Genomic DNA, 26970 nt, shown 5'->3' with positions numbered 1-26970 from the left:
ATTGGATTTGTACATTGTGTATTGTGTTGTGAGCTGCCCCGAGTCTTCGGAGAGGAGCGGCATACAAATCTAATAAATTATTATGATTATGATTATGATTATCATGTCCATGCCCAGGCCCCTGCCAAAAAGAAGCTGCCACCGCCATTGTCCTCAAAGAGAAGCCGCCACCACGACCAGCAACCTCAGCGCCTGCCTCGTCATAGCTGAAGCGACGCTTTGCTGCTCTCCTGGCGAGGGGACGAAGGCAGAGAAGAGGCAAGAGGTAAAGAGAGGGTGGTGGGAGTGAGGGACAATGGGTGTAACATTGTGAATAATAACCCCAAATTTATGTTCGGTATCCAAATTTTTGTTCGGTATCCAAAGCAAATTTTTGCCAAAAGTTTTGGTTGTCATCCGAAAAGTACGCTAACCAAGGCGTTAGGTTAACCGAGGTACCACTGTACATCCCTTTTCAAGGGATGGGACTTCTTAAGATACAAAATGAAGCTTACTTACTCATGTCATCAGCGTAGTACTCCAGGAAGGAACCCACAAAAGAATGGCAACCTAAGATGACAATACGAGGGTGTTATCCATTTTGCAGTCATGTCCATCTCTCGTTGTAGGTCAGGTCTCCCTTAACTTCTCATCTTGCAATATTCTTCTATGCAAGAAGTCTTCAAACTTGGCAACTTGAAGACTTGTGGACTTCAACTCCCAGAATTCTCCAGCCAGCTCTGCTTGATACCATCAGCATAGCATAGCCTGCAGGAGAATTCTGGGAGTTGAAGTCCGTAAGTCTTAAAGTTGCCAAACTTGAAGACCTCTGGTTTAGTGGTTAAGGTACCAGGCTAGAAAACTAGGAGACAATGAGTTTTAGTCCCAATTTAGGCATAAATGATAGCTGGGTGACTTTGGGTGAAGGTAATAGGAACCTGCCCCTGGTATAATCTTATTTACTATGTACCCAAAGAGAAAATGATTGACTACAGGGCTGGACAATATCCCTCCAATTCAATTTTAATGTAAATCAAATAAAGACGTATTGTTTTAGTATTAGATTTATATTCTATCTTAATGTTATCAACTCAAAATATCTCAACTTATTTGCTCAGTGTTGATACACTGCAGCCATGTAATTACACTTTGACCATTTGACAAACAGGCTGGATTTACTGCTGTTTGCAGTCATGTGACTGCGTTTTATGACAACTTTGCCCCCAACTGGCATTTAATTCCAGTTTTCAGCCAAACTATGCCTATAGTGACCTATCTCTTTGCTTAATGACTGCTACAAAAATGCTTGTGAAATTGGCTTTATGACCTCGATGGGCAGCGTCTACTATGGTCATAATTTGAGACAATATGCAAAGAAGTTAAAGGAAACGATACAGTGGCAACCAAAGAAACTTTTGACTACTCTTTTTTTCTAAAATTTCTATTTACTTAACAAAAGGAATTATTATTAATTGGGTTAATTGGGACAACATGAGAAAATATTATTTTACTGAAAGAGTAGTAGCTCCTTGGAACAAACTTCCAGCAGACGTGGTAGATAAATCCACAGTAACCGAATTTAAACATGCCTGGGATAAACATATATCCATTGTAAGATAAAATACAGGAAATGGTAAAAGGGCAGACTAGATGGACCATGAGGTCTTTTTCTGCCGTCAGTCTTCTATGTTTCTATGTTTCTATATGTGACAAACTATTTGGATTCCCCCTGCGCCCTCAAATTGATATTCTCCTGATCCCTGTAACAGACAAAATTTAGGATTTAGTTGATATGATTGGGAATTTTTGTTTCTTTCTTTTCTTTGTCAAAGAGCAACTATCATAAAAGTAATGGTAAGAAATATACATGGAAGTGATATTAAGTATATATGGAGAAGATTGAAGGACTACAGCCTAAATGTTTAGATGCGATTAGAAAAGGAGTATTAGCTAATAATAATAATAATAATAATAATAATAATAATAATAATAATTTATTGGACTTGTATGCCGCCCCTCTCCGAAGACTCGGAGCGGCTCACAACAAAATACAAAGAACAAATCTAATATTAAAAACCCATTATAAAAGACATATCATCCAATTAAACCATACATAAAATGAAACGGCTAAGGGTCAGTTATGTCCCCCAAGCCTGGTGGCATAGGTGGGTTTTCAGTAATAGCTTTTTAAATGCATGTAAGAAATTTGACTAACTATTCTTGTCCAGATGTCAAATGTAAAGGAGGCAGCATTGGATGGATTATGAATACCGAACTTTAAAAAAATTAATTATTGTAATGTATTTCAAGATTGATGGCATCTTATTTTGCATGTGTGATTGGAGTGAAAAAATAAAAAATTATTTGCCCCCTCCCCCAAAAAAGAAAAGAACTTTTTGACTACAATTCAGCCCAAAGCTTCTGCTGCTAAGCAAGGCAGTTGTTAAATGAGCTTTGCCCCATTTTACGACCTTTTTTTTGCCAATGTTGTTAAGCAAAATCACTGCAAACATTAAGTGAATCCTGCAGTTGTGAAGTGAGCCTGGCTTCCCCCATTAACTTTGGTTGTTGAAAGCCAACTGAGAGGGTAACAAACAGTGATCATGTGACTCTGGGGCACTGCAACTGTCGTAAGTCCATGTCAGTTGCCATTTTGATCCCGCGACCAATGAGGATGCTATAATGGTCGTAAATATGAAAAACGGTCATGTTCATTTTTTTCAGTGCTGTTGTTAGTTAGTTAGTTAGTTATTAGATTTGTATGCCGCCCCTCTCCGAAGACTCGGGGCGGCTAACAACAATAAAAAAGACAATGTAAACAAATCTAATATTAAAAATAATCTAAAAAAACCCAATTTAAAGAACCAATCATACACACAAGCACACCATGTATAAATTCTATAAGCCTAGGGGGAAGGGAAATTTCAATGCCCCCATGTCTGACAACAGAGGTGGGTTTTAAGGAGCTTGCGAAAAGCAAGGAGGATGGGGGCAACTCTGACAGTTGCTGGGGGCAGTTGGTTCCAGAGAGTCGGGGCCGCCACACAGAAGGCTCTGAATGGTCACTAAACAAATTCTTTTAAGTCGAGAACCGTCTGTAAAGCTAGTTGGAACATCGCAGCAGAACCTCCAGCTGCAAAATGCAGGCAAAAAAGTTGACCAAGTTGATCCCCACAAAAAAGATCCCTCCCACTCGTAAATTTAGGATGGGCTTTAAGGAGTCCCTTAGGCCTTTCCATCTTACCTACTCTAATTCTGTAATCTGCAATGAGGCTGATGCACCAGTTGAGTTCGTCGCTATAGTCCTCCCTGGCTTTGTCCTACGAAGAGAAACAAGAACAGGGCAGCGGTGTTAAACTCAATAATTTAATTTAGTTTTTTGGGGATTTGTGAGCTGCCCAACTCCTTGGACTCTAGGCCAGTGTTTCCCAACCGGTGTGCCACGGCACACCAGTGTGCCGCGAGACACGGCTAGGTGTGCCGCGAAGCTCCAGCTGGGCGGGGCGCTGCCGGTGCCGACCTGGAGCTCCCGCTCGCAGCTGTCCCCCGGCTCCTGCTCGATGCCGCGGTTTTCGGCACTCTCCTGCTGGGCCCCAAAGAAGGAAGGCAGGAAGAAGGAGAGCTCCATTCTTTGCGCCTTTTTCCCGCAGTCTTCGGAGAGGGGCGGCATACAAATCTAAGTAATAAATAATAAATAAATCGAGCAGGAGCCGGGGGACAGCCGTGAGCGGGAGCCCCAGGACGGAAGTACCGGCAGCGCCCCGCCCAGCTGGAGCTTCCCTGGCGTCAGCGGCAAGTGTCCTTTGTGGCCCGGCGGGAGGGCACTGGCGGTAGGAGTGGGGGTGTGTGTGGCTGCAGCGGCCGCAGGCAGTCGCGGGGAGATGGCGGCGGCGAGAGGGAGCTCCAGGCGGCGGCGAGAGGGAGTGCTCTCTCTCAGCTGACTGCAAGCGGGAGCCCTGACCGTGGCGGTTGGACGTGCTGCTGGACGTCGTACATGCTGGCGCTGCGGGCCTGGCATATACGGTGTCCAGCAGCACGTCCAGCCGCCGCCGTAAGGGCTCCCGCTTGCAGTCAGCTGAGAGAGAGAAAGAAAGAGAGACATATAAGAGAGGCAGAGAGAGAGAGAAAGAGAGACATAGCAAGAGAGGCAGAGAGAGAGAAAAAGAAAGAGAGACATAGCAAGAGAAAAAGAGAGACTTAGCAAGAGAGGCAGAGAGAGAGAGAGAGAGAGAAAGAAAGAGAGACAGAGCAAGAGAGACAGAGAGAGAGAAAGAGAGAAAGAGAGATAGCAAGAGAGGCAAAGAGAAAGAGACATATAGCAAGACAGTGAAAGAGAGAGCGAGAGCAAGAGAGAGAAAAAAAAGCAAGAAAGAGATAGCAAGAAAGACAGAGAGAGAGAGAGAGAGCAAGGGAAAGAGAAAGACATAGAGGAAGGGAAGGAGGGAGAGAGAAAGAGAGCAAAAAAGAGAGAAAGAAAGAGGGATGGAGAGAGAGAAAGAAGGGAAGGAAGGAAAAGAGAGAAAGAGGGAGAAATAGAGCGAAAGGGAGGAAGAGAGGGTTTTTTTGTCCAAACTTTTCTTTAGCCCCCCCCCCCCCCCTTCAATGTTCCCCAGGATTTTGAAAATATGAATAATGTGCCCCGGCTCAAAAAAGGTTGGGAAACACTGCTCTAGGCGGAGTGCAACAAGTAAAAGTAATACAAAGCATTTCTACTGGTCTGTGGCTGGCTGGCTGGTTGGGTTGTTGGGTTGGCTGGACTGGTTTGCTGCTTGGGCACAAACCAGCTAATTTCGGCAAATGCAGATCTGATAGAGCTGCCCTGCTACAGTGTTCCCTTGATTTTTGCAGGGGATGCGTTCCGAGACAGCCCGCGAAAGTCGAATTTCCGCAAAGTAGAGATGCGGAAGTAAATACACTATTTCTGGCTATGAACAGTGTCACAAGCCTTCCCTTAACACTTTAAACCCCTAAATTGCAATTTCCCATTCCCTTAGAAACCATTTGGATTATTACTCACCATGTTTATTTATTAAAGTTTATTAAAAAAATTTTTTATTAAAGGCAGACGAAAGTTTGGCGATGACACATGACGTCATTGGACCGGAAAAACTGTGGTATAGGGAAAAAACCTGCGAAGTATTTTTTTAATTAATATTTTTGAAAAACCGTGGTATAGACTTTTCGCGAAGTTCGAACCCGCGAAAATCGAGGGAACACTGATAGTTGCAACCAGGCCTCACACAACTTAGCCCATTTCCTCTGCAGCTGGGAAGGCTTTCCTGAAGGCCTCTGTAGACGATAACAGTGCTCCAGATCAATCCGGAGCTCTGTTATCAACTACAGAGGCCTTCAGCAAAGGCCTTTAGGAAAGACCTCTGCAGCTGATAACGGCTACAGAGGCCTTCCCCAGCTGCAGAAGAAATGGGCCAAGATGTGAGAGGCCTTGCTGCAACTGTCCAAAGCCAAAGAAGTTCCTGAAGACCTCTGAGAGCGAAAAGGAGGCTGAGGGTGACGCCCACAAGTGAACTTCCGGTTGGCCTGTTTTCGCCGTGAGGGGAGTGAAAACAGCCGAAAAGAAGGCCAAAAATCACCTGGTCAGTGCACACACACACACGCTGGAGCTGACATAGGGCATTTTTTGGTTTCCAGAGAGCCTCTGGGGGGGATGGGGAAGAGCATTTTTACCCTCTCTGGCTCCAAGGAAGCCTTTGGAGCCTGGGGAGAGTGAAACAAGAGCCACCTGAGCTCACCAGGAATTGGTAAATAGGCCATTTCCAGCCTTCAGAGGGCCTCAAGAGAATGGGAGAAGCTGATTTTGCCCTCCTCAGGCATTGAATTAATAATAATAATAATAATAATAATAATATTATCTTCGTAGAGAAATTAGTGAAATACGAAGATCTAAAAATCGAGCTGCAACGACTCTGGCATAAGCCCGTGAAAGTGGTCCCAGTGGTACTTGGCACGCTGGGCGCAGTGCCAAAGGATCTCAGCGGACATTAGAAAACCATTGGAATTGACAAAATCTCCATCTGTCAATTGCAAAAGCTGCTTTACTGGGATCGGCAAACATAATTCGCCGCTACATCACGCAGCCCTAGGTGCTTGGGAAGCGCCCGACTGGTGATAAAATACGAAATCCAGCATAGTGATCTCGTTTGCTGTGTTGTATTGACATAATAATAATAATAATAATAATAATAATAATAATTATTATTATTATTATTATTATTATTTATTAGATTTGTATGCCGCCCCTGTCCGAATTATGGGTGTGGGCACTCGCGCATGGCACCCGAGGAGAAAAAGGTTTGACATCACTGACTTAGTCCCTTCCAACAATAATAATAATCTAATCTGGCCCATGGGGCCGCCCTGGAAACAGCGAATGACGGCCCGCGGTGCCTCTGCCAGCAAAAATGTACCTCGGGAGGTCCTTTTCACTGGCAGAAGGCTGCAGGAGGCCTTCACAGCTGAAAATGGAGCCCTGGGAGGGGGCCACACGGGGCCCATCGAGCTGAGTTTTCGCTGGCAGTGCTAGCAAAACAAGCATAAGTGGATCCCTCTCCCAGTCCCACCCTGGCCACCATAATTGCCCACAACAGAGGCTGGTCACACCCACATTTAATTTAATTTAATTTAATTTATTTGGATCTCCCTCCCAGTCCCACACTGGCCACCATAATTGCCCCCAACACAGGCTGGTCACACCCACATTTAATTTAATTTATTATTTTATTTTATTTTATTTTATTATTAGATTTGTATGCCGCCACTGTCCAAAGACTCGGGGCGGCTCACAACAACAATAAATACAGTAGACAATAATACAAATCCAATTAGTAAAAGTAGAATTAAAACCCCTTAATATTAAAAACAATCAATGTGACACAGTCGTACCATTCTCAAGTGCTATAGTCAGATGGGGGGGGGGGTTTAATCCCCCCATGCCTGGCGACATAGGTGAGTCTTTAACTACTTGACGGGGAGGGTGGGGGCAATTCGAATCTCTGGGGGGAGTTGATTCCAGAGGGTCGGGGCCGCCACAGAGAAGGCTCTTCCCCTAGGTCCCGCCAGACGACATTGTTTAGTCGACGGGACCTGGAGAAGGCCAACTCTGTGGGACCTAATCGGCCGCTGGGATTTGTGTGGCAGAAGGCGGTCCCGTAGGTATTCTGGTCCCGTAGGTATTCACGTTACCGTGTTCACATAGATCCCCCCCCAACCCCTGAGGTCAAACACAACCCTGATGCAGCCCTCGATGAAGTCGAGTTTTGACACCTCTGGAATAGGGCCACGCGAGCTTCCCCCGAGCACAAGCGGCATTTATTCCTGGAGCTTTTACTCACTATGAGCGCCTGTTTCTCTCTGCAGTCAAAGTGCTTCAGCTTCCTGAGGGAAGTAGAGAACCTGCATCAAAAAGGGAGAGAAGACAACATCTGAGCCCCCCTGCAGAGGAATTGTTTCTTCTCCAGCCCGCTCCAATATCCAGACTGGTGTCTCTTAATCTTGACCAGAGCTCTTCAAACCACGCAACTTTTGAGACGTGTGGACTTCAACTCCCAGAATTCTCCAGGCGGCTATGCTGACTCCGCATGCCCCTTTTTTGTCAAAAACAAGGCCCGTTTTTGCAAAAATGGGACACGCAGAGGCTTTGGGATCCCTTCAGAGTAATCCTAGGGGCTGGGGAGGGCAAAAATGGGGCGCGTGGGGGGGGAAAAGGTAAAAAACGGAGGTTTTGGGCAAAAAATGGGGATGTTTTTCATGAAAACGGGGGTGTTTTTGCCCTTCCTAGCCCCCAGGAGCAATGTTCCCTCTAATTTTTTTTCGGTGTGGGCGGAAAAGTATAGTGTCTGAGCGGCAGTCCCTTTGGGACTGGGCGGCATAGAAGTATGTATAAATAAATAAATAATTTCCCTTTTTTATTAAAAGAAATTAATAATAAAACAAAACCAAAATCTATTACTATTATTACTATCTTCTCCTCTTTTTCCATCCCTATCTCCTCCCCTCTTGTGTGTATGTGTGTGTGTGTGAACTCTTGAACCATTTCCAATAACAGTTATTGGAAATGGTTCAAGAGTTCACACACACACACACACACACACACACACAAACGGCTGGGTTTTTTTTCTCTGTTATTATTTGGGTGCTTTTAAATATATGCTTTAAATCAAGAATCATTTCTCTCTCTTTCTCTCTCCCCCACTTGCTCTCTCTCTCTCTCTCTGTTTTCTTTCTCTCTATTGCTTTCTTTCACTCTTTCTTTCTCTATCTCCCCCCCTTTCTCTCTCTCTCTCTTTCTCACTTACTTTCACTCTCCCTCTCTCTTTCACTTGCTCTGTCTGTTGCTCTCTCTCTCTCTCTGTCAGCGAGGGGCCTACGAGAGCGCTTTCTCTGAGCGCTTCGGGAACGCCTGCCCTGCCTCTACTGCAGCCCCCTTGCTGAAAGTCTGGGACGAAAGTGCTCCCAGCGAAGGGGCTGCGAGAGGGGCGGGGCGGGCATTCCCGAATCGTGCGGAGAAAACCCACTCTCGCAGCCCCCTGGCTGGGAGTGTGGAGGAGGAGAAGCCGGAGCCACCCCCACAGGAGAAGTCGCGCCCCAAGGCAGGAGGCAGCAGAGGAGGAGAGGGGGCGGATCGGGCAGGTGGGGGGCAGGGCCGAGAGGCCAGGGACGCGAGGGGGCTGGAGGCAAGGGCGGCCGTGACTCCCTTTCCTTCTACTGCTGGTGCCTCCCCGCCCCCGCATCCCCCCCCGTGGGCTGGCAGGGGGATGGGGAGCGCGCGCCCATGGAAAAGGGTGCGTGGGGGGGTATTTTGGAGCGCTTTGATATCAGGACTCTGAACGTAAATCATAGTTAAACGTCTGAGTTAGACAACATCTGAAGGAGAGTAGCTGTGACAACTTCACAGCTACTTGTTAATTGCTTTGAGCTTTTTTGTTTGTTTGTTATTTCATTGCATTCAAGTCTGTTTGCTTTGAAAGTGAACCCTTTGACTACGAAACGGGGGTTTTGCTTCTATTTTTCTGTGGATAAAGAAAGTATTCTTGACTTTTCACGTGTGTTTTTTGGCTACCTTTGCATTTAATTAGAGGCTCGTGCAGAGAGCCGGCAGAGCACAAGGTAAGAGCTGGGAAGATCATTAGCAGCTAGTTATGGCTGGGGGGGGGGGGAAAGAGAGCTACATTCAGAGTATAAGATGCACCCAAATTATCAGCCTCTTTTAGGGAGGAAAAAGTTGCGTCTTATACTCCAAAAAATACGGTAATCTACAGAGCCCCAATTGTGGCCCTACGTCAAGGACTACCTGTAACTCAGCCATCAGGAGAAGGTGCCAGAAAAGGGCTTCTCAACAAATAAAAGCAGAAGGAAAGGAAAGGGAGAGGAGCTCTAACACCAGGGAACTAAAATAGCTTTACTTACCCCTTGGTTTTCCTGGCGTCCATACATTTTTCAATAAGGAGGACATTGGCTTTCTTAGCTTTCCGATTTACCTTTTTCACCTGCCAGGAGACAAGCAGAAACAGCTGAGCAGCTGGGAGGGTCACAGGTTTGCAATCAATGCATCCATTCAAAGGGACAAGTAACACAGACTGGTTGGCCCTGCCTACATCTCTGCAGCTGGCCCTTGGCAGCGCATTATGAGCTAAATCAGGAGGGCAACACATTATGAGCTGGACCAGGGGTGGGTAACTATGGCCCCTTTGTTACCTAAGCCAGGCAAAGTTGGCTCTTCTATGACATGTGGACTTCAACTCCCAGGATTCCTGACCTAGCTTGATTGGCTCAGGAATTCTGGGAGTTGAAGTCCACAAGTCATAGAAGAACTTTGCCTATCATTGACCTGGGCACTTCAACTCCCAGAATTCCCGAGGCAGCATGAAATTCTGGGGGTCAGAGTCTACAGGCGGTAAAAGGGCCATCACAGGAATGAAATCCAGGAGGTTCTGGAGAAGCAGTAGCAGAAATTTTGAGTAGTTCAGAGAAACAGAGTGGGGAGGGAATTGAGATTTTGCAGTATCCTTCCCCTGGAGTAGGGAGGGAATGGAGATTTCATTCATTCATTCATTCATTTATATACTGCCCCTCTCTGAGGACTCTTTTTTTTAAAAAAAATATATTTTATTGATTTTTAAGGAATTTTACAAAAAACAAAACAGAAAACATAAGTGTACCATCACTTATGAGGACTCAGGGCGGCTTACAACATATAACATATTTTGCAGTATCCTCCCCCCAGGAGTGGGGTTAGATTTGAGATTTAGCAGCATCCTTCCCCTGCCATGCCCACCAAGCCACGCCCACAGAACCGGTAGTAAAAAAAAATGGATCTCACCCCTGGGCCATCGTTACCTGTTGGTTATGACCTATAATGCCCTTCATGGCACTGGACCAGAATATCTTCGGGACCACCTTCTGCTGCACGAATCCCAGCGACCGGTTAGGTCCCACAGAGTGGGCCTTCTTCAGGTCCCGTCAACTAAACAATGTCTTTTGGCGGGACCCAGGGGAAGAGCCTTCTCTGTGGCGGCCCCGGCCCTCTGGAACCAGCTCCCCCCTGAGATTAGGATTGCCCCCACCCTCCCTGCCTTTCGTAAACTCCTTAAAACCCACCTCTGCCGTCAGGCATGGGGGAATTGAAACATCTCCCCCTTGCCCATGTTGTTTTGATGTTTGATTGATTGTGTGCTTTTTTTAAAATTTATATTGGGATTGCTTTTATGAATTTTTTAACCTAAAACTGTAATTAGATTGGTAAATATTAGATTTGTCACTATGTATTGTTTTTGCCATTGTTGTGAGCCGCCCCGAGTCTGCGGAGAGGGGCGGCATATAAATCCAATTAATCTAATCTAATCTAATCTACCTCCTCCCTCCCCTGCCCAGGTCATCCCATGTGAGCACAATTAATTAAAAGGAGACCAACACTTGTGAGTTGGTACTTGTGAGCCTCTGAAGAAGGGTGGCATACAAATCAAAGAAAGAAAGAAAGAAAGAAAGAAAGAAAGAAAGAAAGAAAGAAAGAAAGAAAGAAAGAATGAAGAAAGATCTTCAAAGAAAAAAAAACAAATCCCAACCACCTTTTGAAAAAGTACCTTTGGGACTATGTCTTCATCCCCCCTTTTTTTTGCTGATTAAAATGGAACAATTTTTAGATTCCAGGTGTAATTGTTGTACTGTTGTTAGATGTTTACTTTGAAAATTGAAGGGGTCATGTTGTTACTCTGAGCACTTCCTAGAGCAGAGGTGGGCAATTAATTTTGCCATGGGGCCGCATGAGAAATTGGGATGGTTTTAGAGGGCCGGACTAATATAATTAACTCAGTTCTACCCAATATTGTAAAGACCCAAACCCTGGCCTGACCTAAACACCCAGATGCCACTCTACAGACCCCTAATTGTTTGCTTTACTGCAACACGGTGCACCACAGTCACTGCGCTGGAGTGTTTGCGTGGTTTCTGTGCTTGGCCGCTATCGGTAGGAGTTCGGGGTCTGCTCCAGTGCGAGGATGAAAGAGCTCACCGCATCTGCCAGGACTCTTCCGGTTCCTGCTTTCCTTATGATTCATCAGGAAAGCAGGAACCGGAGGAGTCCCGGCAGACGCGGTGAGCTCTTTCATCCTCGCACTGGAGCAGACCCCGACCTCTGTGGACTGGCGGGCTGCCCCTTGCCCAGGTCTGTCCTAGAGTCACAGCTGCAAGATGGACAACTATATTTCTGCCGTACGAATCTCAGCGACCGATTAGGTCCCACAGAGTTGGCCTTCTCCGGGTCCCGTCGACTAAACAATGTCATTTGGCGGATCCCAGGGGAAGAGCCTTCTCTGTGGCGGCTCCGACTCTCTGGAACCAGCTCCCCCCGGAGATTAGAACTGCCCCCACCCTCCTTGCCTTCCGCAAACTCCTTAAAACCCACCTTTGCTGCCAGGCATGGGGGAATTGAGATATCTCCCCCAGGCCTATACAATTTATGTATGGTATGTTTGTATGTATGTATGTCTGATTTATAATGGTTTTTTTTAATGTTTTTAAATTATTAGATTTGTTATGAATTGTTCTATTGCTGTTGTGAGCCGCCCCGAGTCTACGGAGTGGGGCAGCATACAAATCAAATCAAATCAATCAATCAATCAATGAATCTGTATAGTCTGGAGGACAGAAGGAAAAGGGGGGACATGATCGAAACATTTAAATATGTTAAAGGGTTAAATAAGCTTCAGGAGGGAAGTGTTTTTAATAGGAAAGTGAACACAAGAACAAGGGAACACAATCTGAAGTTAGTTGGGGGAAAGATCAAAAGCAACGTGAGAAAATATTATTTCACTGAAAGAGTAGTAGATCCTTGGAACAAACTTCCAGCAGACGTGGTTGGTAAATCCACAGTAACTGAATTTAAACATGCCTGGGATAAACATATATCCATCCTAAGATAAAAATACAGGAAATAGTATAAGGGCAGACTACATGGACCATGAGGTCTTTTTCTGCAGTCAGACTTCTATGTTTCTATGTTTCAATGGCTTCAATAAGTAATTAAATAATTAATATTCTTACCACAGCTGGCCAGTAGGGATATCTTGGGACCTTGCACCAAGCCATCATCCCGACTTCAAAACAACGAGGTTCTACGATACACACAGTTTGGAGAAAAGGTTAAAACTGGAATAATTGTCTTGCAAGGAATTCCTAGTGAAACTTCTACTGTATTGTGCAGCCTTATATCAGAACAGAATGGAATGGAACAGAAATTATATTGAGAATGGAACAAAACAGTATTCTTTGTTGGCCAAGTGTGATTGGACACACAAGGAATTTGTCATTGGTGCATAAACTCTCAGTGTGTACGTAAAAGAGACATTTGTCAAGAATCATGAGGTACAACACTTAATGAGTGTCGTAGGGTTCAAATAAGCAATCATTTCATATGAATTGTCCCACAGTGAGTTGTCTGAGGCGAATTGGCCATGGTGAGTTGATTGTGGTGATTTGTCCCATTTCTTCCACAGCAGGCTTAAATGGGACATAAGGGCCACTGTATCCCAGGGATCAAAGTGACATACACACACACACACACTCATCTTTACTTAGGTTTCAACACCCTTGTAGCTGAGCAGAAGAGGCAGGGTCTTATTGGAGTGGGCCCAAGGCTTCGTCAACCATTGTCATGGAGGTTCACCCCCACCCACCCCCACAATACATTAGGCGCTATAAGGTTTAGTTCAACCACTGCATATTTTAAAGGGAAAATTACATTGATTCAATATTTTGAAGAAAGCCGCAGGGGAAAAAAAACCCAGTACGTACCTTGATGTAAGAAAATGCTGGGTAATTCCTCCTCTTCCTCATCCTTTGGCTCTGGGCTTGGGCTCACTTTCCTGACGGGGCTCAGCTGAAGTGAAAGATCAGATGCCTCATCTGCTAATGAAGGAATAACCGTGCCGATTTCAGTTTTACACATACAGCATTGGAATTCGCACCGACAAATCTCAAAAAAAACGGGCCAAGAGATACTGCAGGCAGTGATCAACTTATGACTGTGAGCAGAGCCCAGAATTATGATCTGAGTCAATGCTGGTTTTTAAGTGGATCACCATGTTAAGTGGATCATCATCAGCCTTCTCCAGGTCCTGTCAACTAGACAATGTCACTTGGCGGGACCTAGGGAAAGAGCCTTCTCTGTGGGGGCCCCACTCTCTGGAATAAGCTGGCCCCCCCAGGAGATTCGTATTGCCCCAACCCTCCTTGCCTTTTGTAAGAACTTGAAGACTTATTTATGCCGCCAGGCTTGGAGTCATTAGATCCCAGCCTCTGGCCACTGAACGCTTAGTATGCTTGGCTTCTGTTTGAGTGAATTATTTTTTTATATCTAACTTTTATAATGTTTTAGATTGACTATTTAATTAATTGGATCCAATTGTATTTGTATGCTGTTTATTGTTGCAATGTTGTGAGCCACTCCGAGTCCACAGAGAGGGGTGGCATACAACAGTGTTTCCCAACCTTGGCAACTTGAAGATATTTGGACTTCAACTCCCAGAATTCCCTAGCCAGCGAATGCTGGCTGGGGAATTCTGGGAGTTGAAGTCCAAATATCTTCAAGTTGCCAAGGTTGGGAAACACTGGCATACAAATCAAATCAAATCAAATCAAATCAATATAAAATAAAATAAATAAAAAATGTGACTGTGCCCATTTTTTAAAACCTTTTTTTATTGGCAATTGTTAAGCAAACCCATTGTCTGCATTTGCCTTTGCCCACGAATCCCATCGTAAATCACATTCCCATAACTCTGGGACGCTGCAAAAGGCTATAAATTTGGGCAGGTTGCTGAGTGCTCAACAAGTGATCATGTTGACTATAGACCCAAGGGGGAGGGCGACCATTGGGGTATCAATCCAAGTTGTGAGTAACCCCAGGGGCCATGAACCAACAACAACCATGGCCAAATTGTATGAATGTCAAGTATGCATGTTGGGTTAGCTTATTATGGCTTTTAATTATGGTTTTGTAATTCAGATTCTATATTTGACTTCTTTTTTTACTGTTTCTGTATTTTATACTGATATAAGCTGCCCTGAGTCCTTCTGCCCAAAGTTACAACATTTATGTTACCGTCTCCTGCCACATCCCTCTCCCAAAGGGCTATTAGATTGCACAGTCCTCATGGTCCATCTAGTCTGCCCTTATACTATTTCCTGTATTTTATCTTAGGATGGATATATGTTTATCCTGGGCATGTTACTGTGGATTTATCAACCATGTCTGCTGGAAGTTTTTTCCAAACATCTACTACTCTTTCAGTAAAATATTTTCTCAGGTTGCTTCTGAGCTTTCCCCCAACTAATCTGATTGTGCTCCCTTGTTCTTGTGTTCATTTTCCTATTAAAAACACTTCCCTCCTGGACCTTATTTAACCCTTTAACATATTTAAATGTTTCAATCATGTCCCCTCTTTTCCTTCCATCCTCCAGACTATACAGATTGAGTTCATGAAGTCTTCTCTGATACGTTTTATGCTGAAGACCTTCCACCATTCTTGTAGCCCGTCTTTGGACCTGTTCAATTTTATCCATATCTTTTTTGTAGGCGAGGTCTCCAGAACTGGACACAGTATTATTCCAAATGGGGTCTCACCAGCGCTCTATACAGGGGGATCACAATCTCCCTCTTCCTGCTTGTTATACCTCTAGCTATGCAGCCAAGCATTCTACTTGCTTTCCCTACCCCCTGACTGTATGGTTCACCCATTTTGAGACTGTCAGAAATCACTACCATGAATCATAGCAGAGCCCACTTTGCCTACATCATGTCTTTTGCAGAGGGACATCCTCTTACCTTCCTTATCCGCAAGCCAGCCTCCTCGGATTCCAGCTCTACATGAATCGGGCTCGCTATTCGGTTCCCAAGCTGCGCAATCCAGAGAAAGCTCCCTGACCGCCACGGGCTCACTCGCGGACTGTGTCTTTTCCAGGGAGAATTCCTGAGTAAACAGGGTCTGCTTTGAGTAAGAGGCTTCCAAGCGCGGTGAGCGCCTGGTGCCCCTGGAGGGCTGTTGCCATTTCTTCCGTTTGCGCGCCTCTCGCTGAGCCGGGAGAGCCTCCGCCGGCTGGGGTGAAAACCCTTCGAGGGTGGCGGGTCCCAGCAAATCCCTTCGCAGTTTCGAGGCAGCCTCGTCTCTCTCCTCGGCTGGCGGAAACCTGGGGCGGGACTTGCGAGACGCAAAATCTGGAGTGCTGGTTCTCATCGGCCGCTTTGAAGGCGCCTTCTTGCCGGATGGACTGCCAATTTGCTGATGCTCTCCGGAGATCCGGGGAGGGCTCTGGGCGAGTAGGGGTGGCGCGGTAAGACTAGGCGGGAGTTTTGGCTCCGGGCCTTTCAAAACTCTGCCAGCCTCCCAGGCTGACTTCCTGACACCTCTTGATGTAGATGAAGGAGGTTTGCAGGTAGACAGGTGGCTATTGTTGCTTCTCGACTCCAAAGGTCTCAACGATGTGGCTGGAGAATCGGAAAGGGTCCTGCTTGCCTCAGGCGTCTTTGCCCCACGGGGGCTTCTTCGGGGAGAAAAAGGTTCCTGGGCCGCCGAGGATTGTTCTTGCCGTCCTTTCCCAGTTGACGCCTCTTCGCTCCGTCGCCCAAAAGAGTCGCGGTCTTTCAGGGCGGCCTGTTCCTTCATGATCTCCAGCAATTCTCGCAAGGCCCGACGGTACGTTAATTCTTCTACCACCTTCTGGCCGTCATTGCTCGGACCTGAGAAGAGAGTCAAGAGTGATCAGCAGGATTGGTGGGTTATTATTTATTATTTGGGGGTTAATTTTTTTTTAAAAAAAATTCTCCACTCAAAAAACATGCACGGTATCATAAACCTTCCATCTGTATTACAATACAATTATTATTATTATTATTATTATTATTATTATTATTATTTAGGTTTGTATGCCGCCCCTCTCCGAAGACTCGGGGCGGCTAACAACAATAAAGAAAACAATGTAACAAATCTAATATTAAAAAGCAATCTAAAAAACCCCAATTTAAAGAACCAATCATACATACAAGCATATCATGTATAAATTCTATAAGCCTAGGGGGAAGGGGAAAAATTTCAATTCCCCCATGCCTGACGACAGAGGTGGGTTTTAAGGAGCTTGCGAAAGGCAAGGAGGGTGGGGGCAACTCTGATATCTGGGGGGAGCTGGTTCCAGAGGATTGGGGCCACCACAGAGGAGGGATAAATTATCCCTTTACTTTTGGTATTTATCTTCTCACAAATGCTGCCTCCCTTTCTTTTGTCACCTGAAAAATCAAATATAAAATTTTCCAACATCCTTATTGAAATTTGCAACGCCATCAGCTAATACATCTCATCAACTACTTTTACAAATCTGCTACATTTGGGCCAAAGAGACCTTTAACAAAGCTAATTTTCAATTTTCATATACAGTGGTACTTCTACCTAAGAATGCCTCTACCAAATAACTTTTCTAGATAAGAACTGGGTGTTCAAGATTTTTTCCCCTCTTCTCAAGAACCATTTTCCACTTACAAACTCAAAGCCTCTGAAACTGTAAGTGGAAAAAGCGAGGAGAAGCCTCTGTGAAGCCTTTCTAGGAATCTCCTGGGAGGAAACAGGGCTGGGAAAGGCGGGGAGAAGCCTCCGTGGGGCCTCTCTAGGAATCTCCTGGGAGGAAACAGGGCTGGGAAAGGCGGAGAGAAGCCTCCGTGGGGCCTCTCTAGCAATCTCCTGGGAGGAAACAGGGCTGGGAAAGGCGGGGAGACGCCTCCGTGGGGCCTCTCTAGCAATCTCCTGGGAGGAAACAGGGCTGGGAAAGGCGGGGAGAAGCCTCCGTGGGGCCTCTCTAGGAATCTCCTGGAAGGAAACAGGGCCTACACCCTCCCTGTGGTTTCCCCAATCGCACACATTATTTGCTTTTACATTGATTCCTATGGGAAAAATTGCTTCTTCTTATTAGATTTGTATGCTGCCCCGAGTCTACGGAAAGGGGCGGCATACAAATCTAATAAATAAACAAACAAACAAACAAACAAACAGGGCTGTGAAAGGCGGAGAGAAGCCTCCGTGAGGCCTCTCTAGGAATCTCCCGGGAGGAAACAGGGCTAGGAAAGGCAGGGAGAAGCCTCCGTGGGGCCTCTCTAGGAATCTCCTGGGAGGAAACAGGGCTGGGAAAGGCAGGGAGAAGCCTCCAGGGGGCCTCTCTAGGAATCTCCTGGGAGGAAACAGGGCCTCCACCCTCCCTGTGGTTTCCCCAATCGCACACATTATTTGCTTTTACATTGATTCCTATGGGAAAAATTGCTTCTTCTTACAAACTTTTCTACTTAAAACCCTGGTCACGGAAGGAATTATGTTCGTAAGTAGAGGCACCACTGTACATCTCTAAATCTTAGCTTAATTGCCCAGGTGATTTATTATTTATCCAATTTATAATCTCACGGCTATCCAACTCTAAACTCACAGTTGGATTATTGCAATGCACTCTATATTGGCCTACCCCCCAGAATGTTCCGAGATTACAGTTGGTCCAGAATGCACCTGCACAAGCTAAGGTACACCCACATTACACCAATCCTCTGCGGTCTGGACTGCCTTCCGATTGGTCTCCAGACACAATTCAAAGTGTTGGTCATCATTACCTTTAAAGCCCTACATGGTTTAGGGCCAGACTATCCTCAAGACCACCTTCTACCACATAGAAACATAGAAGACTGACGGCAGAAAAAGACCTCATGGTCCGTCTAGTCTGCCCTTATACTATTTCCTGTATTTTATCTTAGGATGGATCTATGTTTATCCCAGGCATGTTTAAATTCAGTTCCTGTGGATTTACCAACCACGTCTGCTGGAAGTTTGTTCCAAGGATCTACTACTCTTTCAGTGAAATAATATTTTCTCACATTGCTTTTGATCTTTGCCCCAACTAACTTCAGATTGTGTCCCCTTGTTCTTGTGTTCACTTTCCTATTAAAAACACTTCCCTCCTGAACATAACTCCCAGTGACCGGTAAGGGCCCACAGGGTTGGTCTTCTCTAGGTCCTGTCAGCTAAACATTGTCGGCTGGTGGGTCCGTGGGGGAGGGCCTTCTCTGTGGCTGCTCCAAATCTCCAGAACCAGCTATCTCCTGTAATCCAGACTACCTTCACCCTACTGGCCTTCCGGAAAGCGGTAAAGACCTGACATTCCCGCCAGGCCTGGGGCCATTGATCTGATGATGATAACCATCGAGATCCGGCCATATATGATATGCATGGGTTTCATTGTTCTATATAATACTACTACTACTACTACTACTACTACTACTAATAATAATAATAATAATATTGTGTTGTTTTGTTCTTATTGTTATATTATTATTATTATTATTATTATTATTATTATTATTATTATTATTTATTAGACTTTTATGCCACCCCTCTCCGAGGACCCGGAGCAGCTCACAACACGCAATACAAACAATATGTATAAAAATCTAATAGTTAAAAAACAGTAAACTAAAATCCCATTATATAAAAAACAGCCAGTCTACTCAATCACATCCACACATAAGATTTAATGGTCATAGAAGGCGGCATGATCTAGCTGCCCCATGCCTGGCGACATAGATGGGTCTTGCGGAAGGCGAGGAGGATGGGGGCAGTACAAATTTCTGGAGGGAGCTGATTCCAGAGGGCCGGAGCCACCACAGAGAAGGCTCTTCCCCTAGGCCCCGCCAGACAACATTGTCTGATCGATAGGACCTGGAGAAGGCCAACTCTATGGGAGCTAATCGGCCACTGGGATTTAATTGTTTTCAAACTCCTTTTATAGGGGTTTTAAAAAGTATTTTGGATGTTTATTTTTTGTTGCGAGCCACCCAGAGTCCCTGGGGAGTGGGCGGCATAAAAATTGAATGAATGAATGAATAGGCCACCATCTCACCTGGAGGTGAGTCTAGCTGGCTTACAACCCGTAAAAACCAATTAAAAACATTCATTAAAGCGATAAACGGTAACATTAGTTTAAAATTGAGAAAGGCGGGGAGGAAAGAGATCATCCAAGGGCATGGGGTGAGGTATCATCAATATGCGGATGATACCCAGCTTTACATCTCCACCCCATGTCCAGTCAACGAAGCAGTGGAAGTGATGTGCCGGTGCCTGGAGGCTGTTAGGGTCTGGATGGGTGTCAACAGACTCAAACTCAACCCGGATAAGACGGAGTGGCTGTGGGTTTTGCCTCCCAGGGACAATTCTAGCTGTCTGTCCATCATCCTGGGGGGGGGATCATTGTCCCCCTCAGAGAGGGTCAGCAACTTGGGCGTCCTCCTCGATCCACAGCTCACATTAGAGAAACATCTTTCAGCTGTGGCGAGGGGGGCGTTTGCCCAGGTTCGCCTGGTGCACCATGTATTTAACTATGTATTCTTTTTCTGTATTTGAATTTATACTTTCAAGATGAGCGGGGGAAATGTACCCCCACTATATGTTTAATGTTTGTATGTCTGTACGTCTATTTTAAGAAAATTAATAAAAATACTATTTAAAAAAAAAGAAAGAAAAGTGTTCGGAAACTTCCGATCGTGCAGAATGCAGCTGCGAGAGCAATCATGGGATTTCCTAAATATGCCCACGTCACACCAACACTCTGCAGTCTGCATTGGTTGCCGATCAGTTTCCGGTCACAATTCAAAGTGTTGGTTATGACCTATAAAGCCCTTCATGGCACCGGACCAGAATATCTCTGGGACCACCTTCTACCGCACGAATCCCAGCGACCAGTCAGGTCCCACAGAGTTGGCCTTCTCCGGGTCCCGTCGACTAAACAATGTCGTTTGGCGGGACCCAGGGGAAGAGCCTTCTCTGTGGCGGCCCCGACCCTTTGGAACCAAGTCCCCCCAGATATCAGAGTTGCCCCCACCCTCCTAGCCTTTCGTAAGCTCCTTAAAACCCACCTCTGTCATCAGGCATGGGGGAATTGACACTTTCCTTCCCCCTAGGCTTATAAAATTTATGCATGGTATGCTAGTATGTATGATTGGTTTCTAAATTGGGGTTTTTAAAATTAAGTTAAATATTAGATTTGTTTACATTGTATTATTATTGCTGTGAGCCGCCCCGAGTCTGCGGAGAGGGGCGGCATACAAATCTGATTAATAAATAAATAAATAATAAATAAAGAGCAAGACGCACACGGGGAGAGGGGAGGGCCTCATCCAGGGGTGGGTTCCACTTACCTTCACCACCAGTTCACCTCGCGATATTGCGCGCACATTCCCGCTTCCGCGCACGCTCACTAACCCCATAAGAGCCAAAACATAGCTGAGGAGCGGGTCAGCTGTGCTTCGGGCGAAGAAATAAAGCTCAGGATGAAACCCACGGGCAGGCAGCAGGGCTTTTTTCAAAGTCGAAGAAGAGGACAAGCCATCCGAAGACCGAAAAGTTTGAATGACTGAGCGCTGGAACTCCCCATCCAGGAGTTCAAATGGCGATGGAGGGAAAGAATTGGTCAAAAGAAGAGTTTCTATGTTTGGAGTGATTGACTTCTCCACTCCTTGAGGGCTTTAGATAAAGAAGTAATTAAATAAGATTCAAAGAATGTGTGTGCACACACACACGCACACACACAGAGGGAAATACACACACCACACATACAAGCACAGATTTCTTTAAATCCGATGGTTTACAACAGTCACAACTGCCTTGCAATCCATGTTGAGCAAAGTAAATGCTTTAAATAATGTGACTGGCTTAACTTTGGGAGATATTGTGAGCTCAGTTCTAGATCACAGTAAAAAAGTGACACAAACATTTTTTGTGTGTTTTGGGCAAATAAAGATTTATACAGTGGTACCTCTACCTAAGAAGGCCTCTACTTACGAACTTCTCTAGGTAAGAAGCGGGTGTTCGATATTTACAGTACTATATTGTTTTTATTACTGTTGTGAGCCGCCCCGAGTCTTCGGAGAGGAACGGCATACAAATCTAATAAATAATAATAATAATAATAATAATAATAATAATAATAATAATAATAATATTTTTGCCTCTTCTCAATAAACATTTCCCACTTTTATTTATTTATTTATTTATTTATTTGATTAGATTAGATTAGATTATTTTAGGATGGATCTATGTTTATCCCAGGCATGTCTAAATTCAGTTACTGTGGATTTGCCAACCACGTCTGCTAAACATAAATCCATCCTAAGATAAAATACAGGAAATAGTATAAGGGCAGACTAGATGGACCAGGAGGTCTTTTTCTGCCGTCAGTCTTCTATGTTTCTATTAATATGGATTTATTTATTGAAACACGTAAAAATTAAATAAAAGGTTTGAGGGATGTCTGGAAGAGGGAAGAGATATGATAGATTTGTTAATCACTGTGGAGGAGAAAAAAGGATTATATTTCACAACTTTATTTGTACTTTCTTGCCCTTCTTTCCCTTTTTTTGTTTTCCCTCTCTTTCTTCAGATTTATTTATTTTTTACTTTATGTAAAATTTTCAATAAGTACAAATAAATAAAAGCAATTTGGATGGCTATCCAAGAGGTAGAATGAATTTGTGGGGGAGGGCATTGCACGAGTCAAAAAGAGGGTGGTGAAAATATTTACTGACCCCTCACGTGCTGGACATAAATTGTTTCAACTATCCTCAAAACATTGCTACAGAGCACTGCACACCAAGACAACTAGACACAAGAACAGTTTTTCCCCAAATGCCATCACTCTGCTAAACAAATAATTCCCTCAACACTGTCAAATTATTTAGTAAGGCTGCACTACTATTATTCTTTTCATCATTCCCCGAGTCTACGGAGAGGGGCGGCATGCAAATCTAATTAATAATAATAATAATAATAATAATAATAATAATAATAATAATAATAATAATATAATTCCCATCACCCATCTCCTCCCACTTATGACTGCAGGACTGTAACTTTGTTGCTTGTATCCTTATGATTTATATTGACCGGTTCCTAATATAATTTGATTTCTTATTTGCACCCAGACTATCATTAAGTGCTGTACCTTGTGATTCTTGACAAACGTATATTTTATTTTATGTACACTGAGAGCATATGCACCAAGACAAATTCCTTCTGTGTCCAATCACACTTGGCCAATACAAAAAAATCTATTCTATAAATCTATCAAGAGATTAGAGTCAACTTGAAACAAGAGATGGGCAGTGAATATATTTGATGATGATGATGATGATAATAATGATAATGATGATGATGATGATGATAATAATAATAATAATAATAATAATAATAATAATAATAATAAGTTCCAATGGAGATTTCTACTGAAACTTGTGCCGGAACTACCATTTACCAGTGGCAAAGAACTAGTGGGATCATAAGCCCGAAAAAGTGGTCGAAAATGAGCAAGCAAAACTACTGTGGGACTTCCGACTTCAGACTGACCGAATTCTGAAGCATAACACACCAGACATTGTGATCGTGGAGAAAAAGAAAGTATGGATCATCGACATCGCAATCCCAGGAGACAGCAGAATTGAGGAGAAGCAGCTAGAGAAATTAGTGAAATACGAAGATCTAAAAATCGAGCTGCAACGACTCTGACATAAGCCCGTGAAAGTGGTCCCAGTGGTCCTTGGCACGCTGGGTGCAGTGCCAAAGGATCTCAGCGGACATTTGAAAAGCATTGGAATTGACAAAATCTCCATCTGTCAATTGCAAAAGGCCGCTTTACTGAGATCGGCAAGCATAATTCGCCGCTACATCACTCAGTCCTAGGTGCTTGGGAAGTGCCCGACTGGTGATGAAATACGAAATCCAGCATAGTGATCTCGTTTGCTGTGTTGTACTGACATAATAATAATAATAATAATAATAATAATAATAATAATAATAATGAAGAATTTAAATATGGTGTGGATTGATTGCAAGAAGGCATTTGACTCTTTACACCACAGCTAGATTACCAGCTGTCTGGAAAACTTTGGAATCAGCAAAAATATCTGTATAATTTTGAAAGAAAGTATGCAAAAATGGAAAAAAAGTTCTAACAGCAAATGAGGAGAACATTGGAGGAATCTCCCAGGGGGACTCACTTTCTCCATTACTGTTCAACATCGCCTTAATTCCACTGGAAATAATCCTACGAAACATAAAACTGGGATACCAAATATCAAGCCAATATGGCAAGTTAAACCATCTACTTTACTTGGATGACTTGAAAATGTGTGCAAAAAGCTCCACTCAACTTAATACTCAACACAGTTCAACTTTTCAGTAGTGACATCAAAAGGAACTCTGGACTTAAATGTGCTGTATTATCCATGCAGTGAGGAAAAATGAAAAAAAAAATAGAAGGAATAGAACTGTAAAACGGAAGTACTGTACAGTACAGTGATCCCCCGGGTATTGCGATCCCGATCATTGCGAAATGGCTATATGGCGATTTTGCAACCCGGAAGTAAAAACACCATCTGCGCATGCGCGCCCTTTTTTCTATGGGCACGCATGCGTAGATGGCGCCGGGCAGATCAGCTGCTGGGCGGCTTCCCTAGGTCTTCCCCCTCTTGCTGGCGTGAGGGCGAGCGGCGGGCATCAGCGAGGAGTTTCCCCACCGCCCACGCAAACTCCTCGCTGCCGCTCGCCCGCCCTTCGCCCGCCCACGCCGTTCATTCTCGCCGCTTCCCAGCTGAGTCCTGAAGCGAATTGGCTTCAGGACTCAGCTGGGAAGCGCGAGCGAGCGGCGCCAGCGAACGGCTTGTCCGCCGCCTGCCTGCCCGCTAGCGAGGAGCCGAAGATTGGGGGCCGCGCGGCTGTTTTAAAACGTCGCCGCCGGCATGGGGGGCTTGCCAGCACCCCCCGGACCCACAACCCGGGTTTGGGGGGCTGCTAGGAAGCCCCCCATGCCGGCGGCGACATTTTAAAACAGCTGCGCGGCTTCCCAATGAGTCCCGAAGACAAACGCAGAAGTTCGCCTTTGACGTTTGTCTTCGGGACTCAGTTGGGAAGCCGCGCGGCTGTTTTAAAACATCGCCGCCGGCATGGGGGGCTTCCTAGCAGCCCCCCAAACCCGGGTTGGGGGTCCGGGGGGTGCTGGCAAGCCCCCCATGCCGGCGGCGACGTTTTAAAACAGCTGCGCGGCCCCCAATCTTCGGCTCCTTGCTAGCACTGCGGAAGTAAAAACACCATCTGCGCATGCGCAGATGGTGTTTTTACTTCCGCAGCGCTACTTCGCTAAAACCCGATCATTGCTAGGGGTCCTGGAACGGAACCCTCGCAATGATCGGGGGATCACTGTATAATGAAAGTATAAGGTGTTGTGGTTAGCTCTGGCCCTGCTCCTGCCCCAAGGACTGTGGATGTGGGGGAGACATCCACGTGCTGCAGGCCTGTTTTGTCCCTGGTGGAATCTGCTGATGAAGGCTCCTCTGACCAAGAAGACATGAGTGACAGGAAGGAGGAGAGTGGGGCAGACAGCTCAGAAGGAGGTCAATTATCTAGCTCCTCCTTGGAATCGGAACAAGAGTTAATGATACAGCCACGCATGCGGAGAGCGATGCATAGGCAACAACAACTGAGAGATTATTATCAAAGAAAATGAGGCCACCTGTGGTTGGGTGGGGCTGTGGTCATTAGTGAGGCTGCTATAAATAGCAGCCTGTGGGTTTGGCCATTGTGGAGGATTATCTGATCCTTGTGTTTCGTGACTGCTTTACTGACTTTGACCTTTTGTGTGCTGATTTTTCCCTGCTTTGAAACTAAACCAGGGCAAAGTGTGTTTCACTTTGTGAAAGAAGGACTGTGAATTGCCTCACAGCTGAAAGCTAAGTATCTCAGAACTGATAAGGGACTTGTACAAATTACCAGTTTGTTTGGAGACGAGTGCTCTTTGCTATGCCAAAAGAGGGCTTAGGTTAAGTGACTTTTCATTATAAAGAACATTGTTTTGAATTTTCAAACGTGTGTATGTCTGAAATTTGTACCTGTGAATTTTTGGGAGGATTCTACCACAGAGCCCAACAGAACAAAGGCAAAGTATGATGGTTACAAATACCTAGGCATGTTGGAAGCAGATCACATTTTGAATCAAAGCAAAGGTCAAAGCAAAGCCGGCTTTAGCACTCTGTGAGTTGAAGTCCACAAGTGTTAAAGTTGCCAAGGTTGGACAGCCCTGATCTAGATGACTTAGGGAAACACAGACAACCTGCAAGATTTCATGGGCACAGCTGAACAAATAAAAGAAAAACCTACCCAATTCATCTGCGATATCTTCAATGCTTTGTATTGTCAGAGGCACAATATGGGCAACACGCATGGTAACCCTTGAAAAAGGGAGAATGAAAAGCATTAAACTTTTGGTTTTACGTAGTTAAGAATGTTTAGTTCAACAGCTGTGATATTTTTTAAATAAAGTAGACTTATAACCCTAACCCTCTGCAGCAAACCAACACCACTACATTCCTTTACCTGGGATTGTCTTTGATGGGATTACAACTCTAAGTTGGCTTGTCAACGTTTTGCCAGCCTGTAAATAGCTGTGACTATTCCTAATTATTCCAAATAATATTCCATAAGGAATGTATATGGAAACATAGAAACATAGATGTCTGACGGCAGAAAAAGACCTCATGGTCCATCTAGTCTGCGCTTATACTATTTTCTGTATTTTATCTTAGGATGGATATATGTTTATCCCAGGTGTGTTTAAATTCAGTTACTGTGGATTTATCTACGTCTGCTGGAAGTTTGTTCCAAGGATCTACTACTTTTTCAATAAAATAATATTTTCTCATGTTGCTTTTGATCTTTCCCCCAACTAACTTCAGATCGTTTCCCCTTGTTCTTGTGTTCACTTTCCTATTAAAAACACTTCCCTCCTGGACCTTATTTAACCCTTTAACATATTTAAATGTTTCGATCATGTCCCCCCTTTCCCTTCTGTCCTCCAGACTATACAGATTGAGTTCATGAAGTCTTTCCTGATACGTTTTATGCTTAAGACCTTCCACCATTCTTGTAGCCCGTCTTTGGACCCGTTCAATTTTGTCAATATCTTTTTGTAGGTGAGGTCTCCAGAACTGAACACAGTACTCCAATGTGGTCTCACCAGCGCTCTATATAAGGGGATCACAATCTCCCTCTTCCTGCTTGTTATACCTCTAGCTATGCAGCCAAGCATCCTACTTGCTTTTCCTACCGCCCAACCACACTGCTCACCCATTTCCCATTCGTAAAAACTAAATCTAGAATATTCTCCCCTCTAGTTGGTGTCTTAACCAGCTGTGCCAGAGCTGCTCCTGTAAAGGGCTCTACTATATTCTTACTTTTGCATGTAAGGGCAATGGGGATATTCCAGTCAACATCAGGCATGTTGAAATCACCCATAACCACAATACCTCCCTTAACTGCCATTTGGGTAATTTCATCCACCATCTTGTTGTCATGTTCCTCAGATTGCCCTGGAGGCCTATAGATCACCCCAATTCTAATGACAGAACCGTCTTTA

At 44.8% G+C, this 26970-nt stretch overlaps 1 protein-coding gene across 4 annotated transcripts in view; it reads right to left on the bottom strand.

The window, feature by feature from the left end:
• Positions 1 to 26970, bottom strand: part of PWWP3A (PWWP domain containing 3A, DNA repair factor) — a 63796-nt gene that overhangs the window by 20680 nt on the left and 16146 nt on the right. For 2 of the 4 annotated variants that reach the window (XM_070745480.1, XM_070745501.1), the window contains exons 4-11: positions 25716 to 25786; positions 15317 to 16228; positions 13285 to 13398; positions 12535 to 12605; positions 9403 to 9482; positions 7329 to 7389; positions 3224 to 3299; positions 499 to 549 (exon numbers count right to left, since the gene is read on the bottom strand). In XM_070745480.1, the coding sequence (XP_070601581.1) occupies positions 499 to 549; positions 3224 to 3299; positions 7329 to 7389; positions 9403 to 9482; positions 12535 to 12605; positions 13285 to 13398; positions 15317 to 16228; positions 25716 to 25786 (1436 nt within the window). The remainder of the gene's footprint in view (positions 1 to 498; positions 550 to 3223; positions 3300 to 7328; positions 7390 to 9402; positions 9483 to 12534; positions 12606 to 13284; positions 13399 to 15316; positions 16229 to 25715; positions 25787 to 26970) is intronic. The other 2 variants (XM_070745491.1, XM_070745510.1) reach the window with 1 other exon arrangement.

The sequence above is a fragment of the Erythrolamprus reginae genome, chromosome 1 (assembly GCF_031021105.1).
Source record: "Erythrolamprus reginae isolate rEryReg1 chromosome 1, rEryReg1.hap1, whole genome shotgun sequence".
In the NCBI taxonomy this organism is placed as follows: domain Eukaryota; kingdom Metazoa; phylum Chordata; class Lepidosauria; order Squamata; family Dipsadidae; genus Erythrolamprus; species Erythrolamprus reginae.
This window is presented reverse-complemented; position numbering and strand designations above follow the sequence as displayed.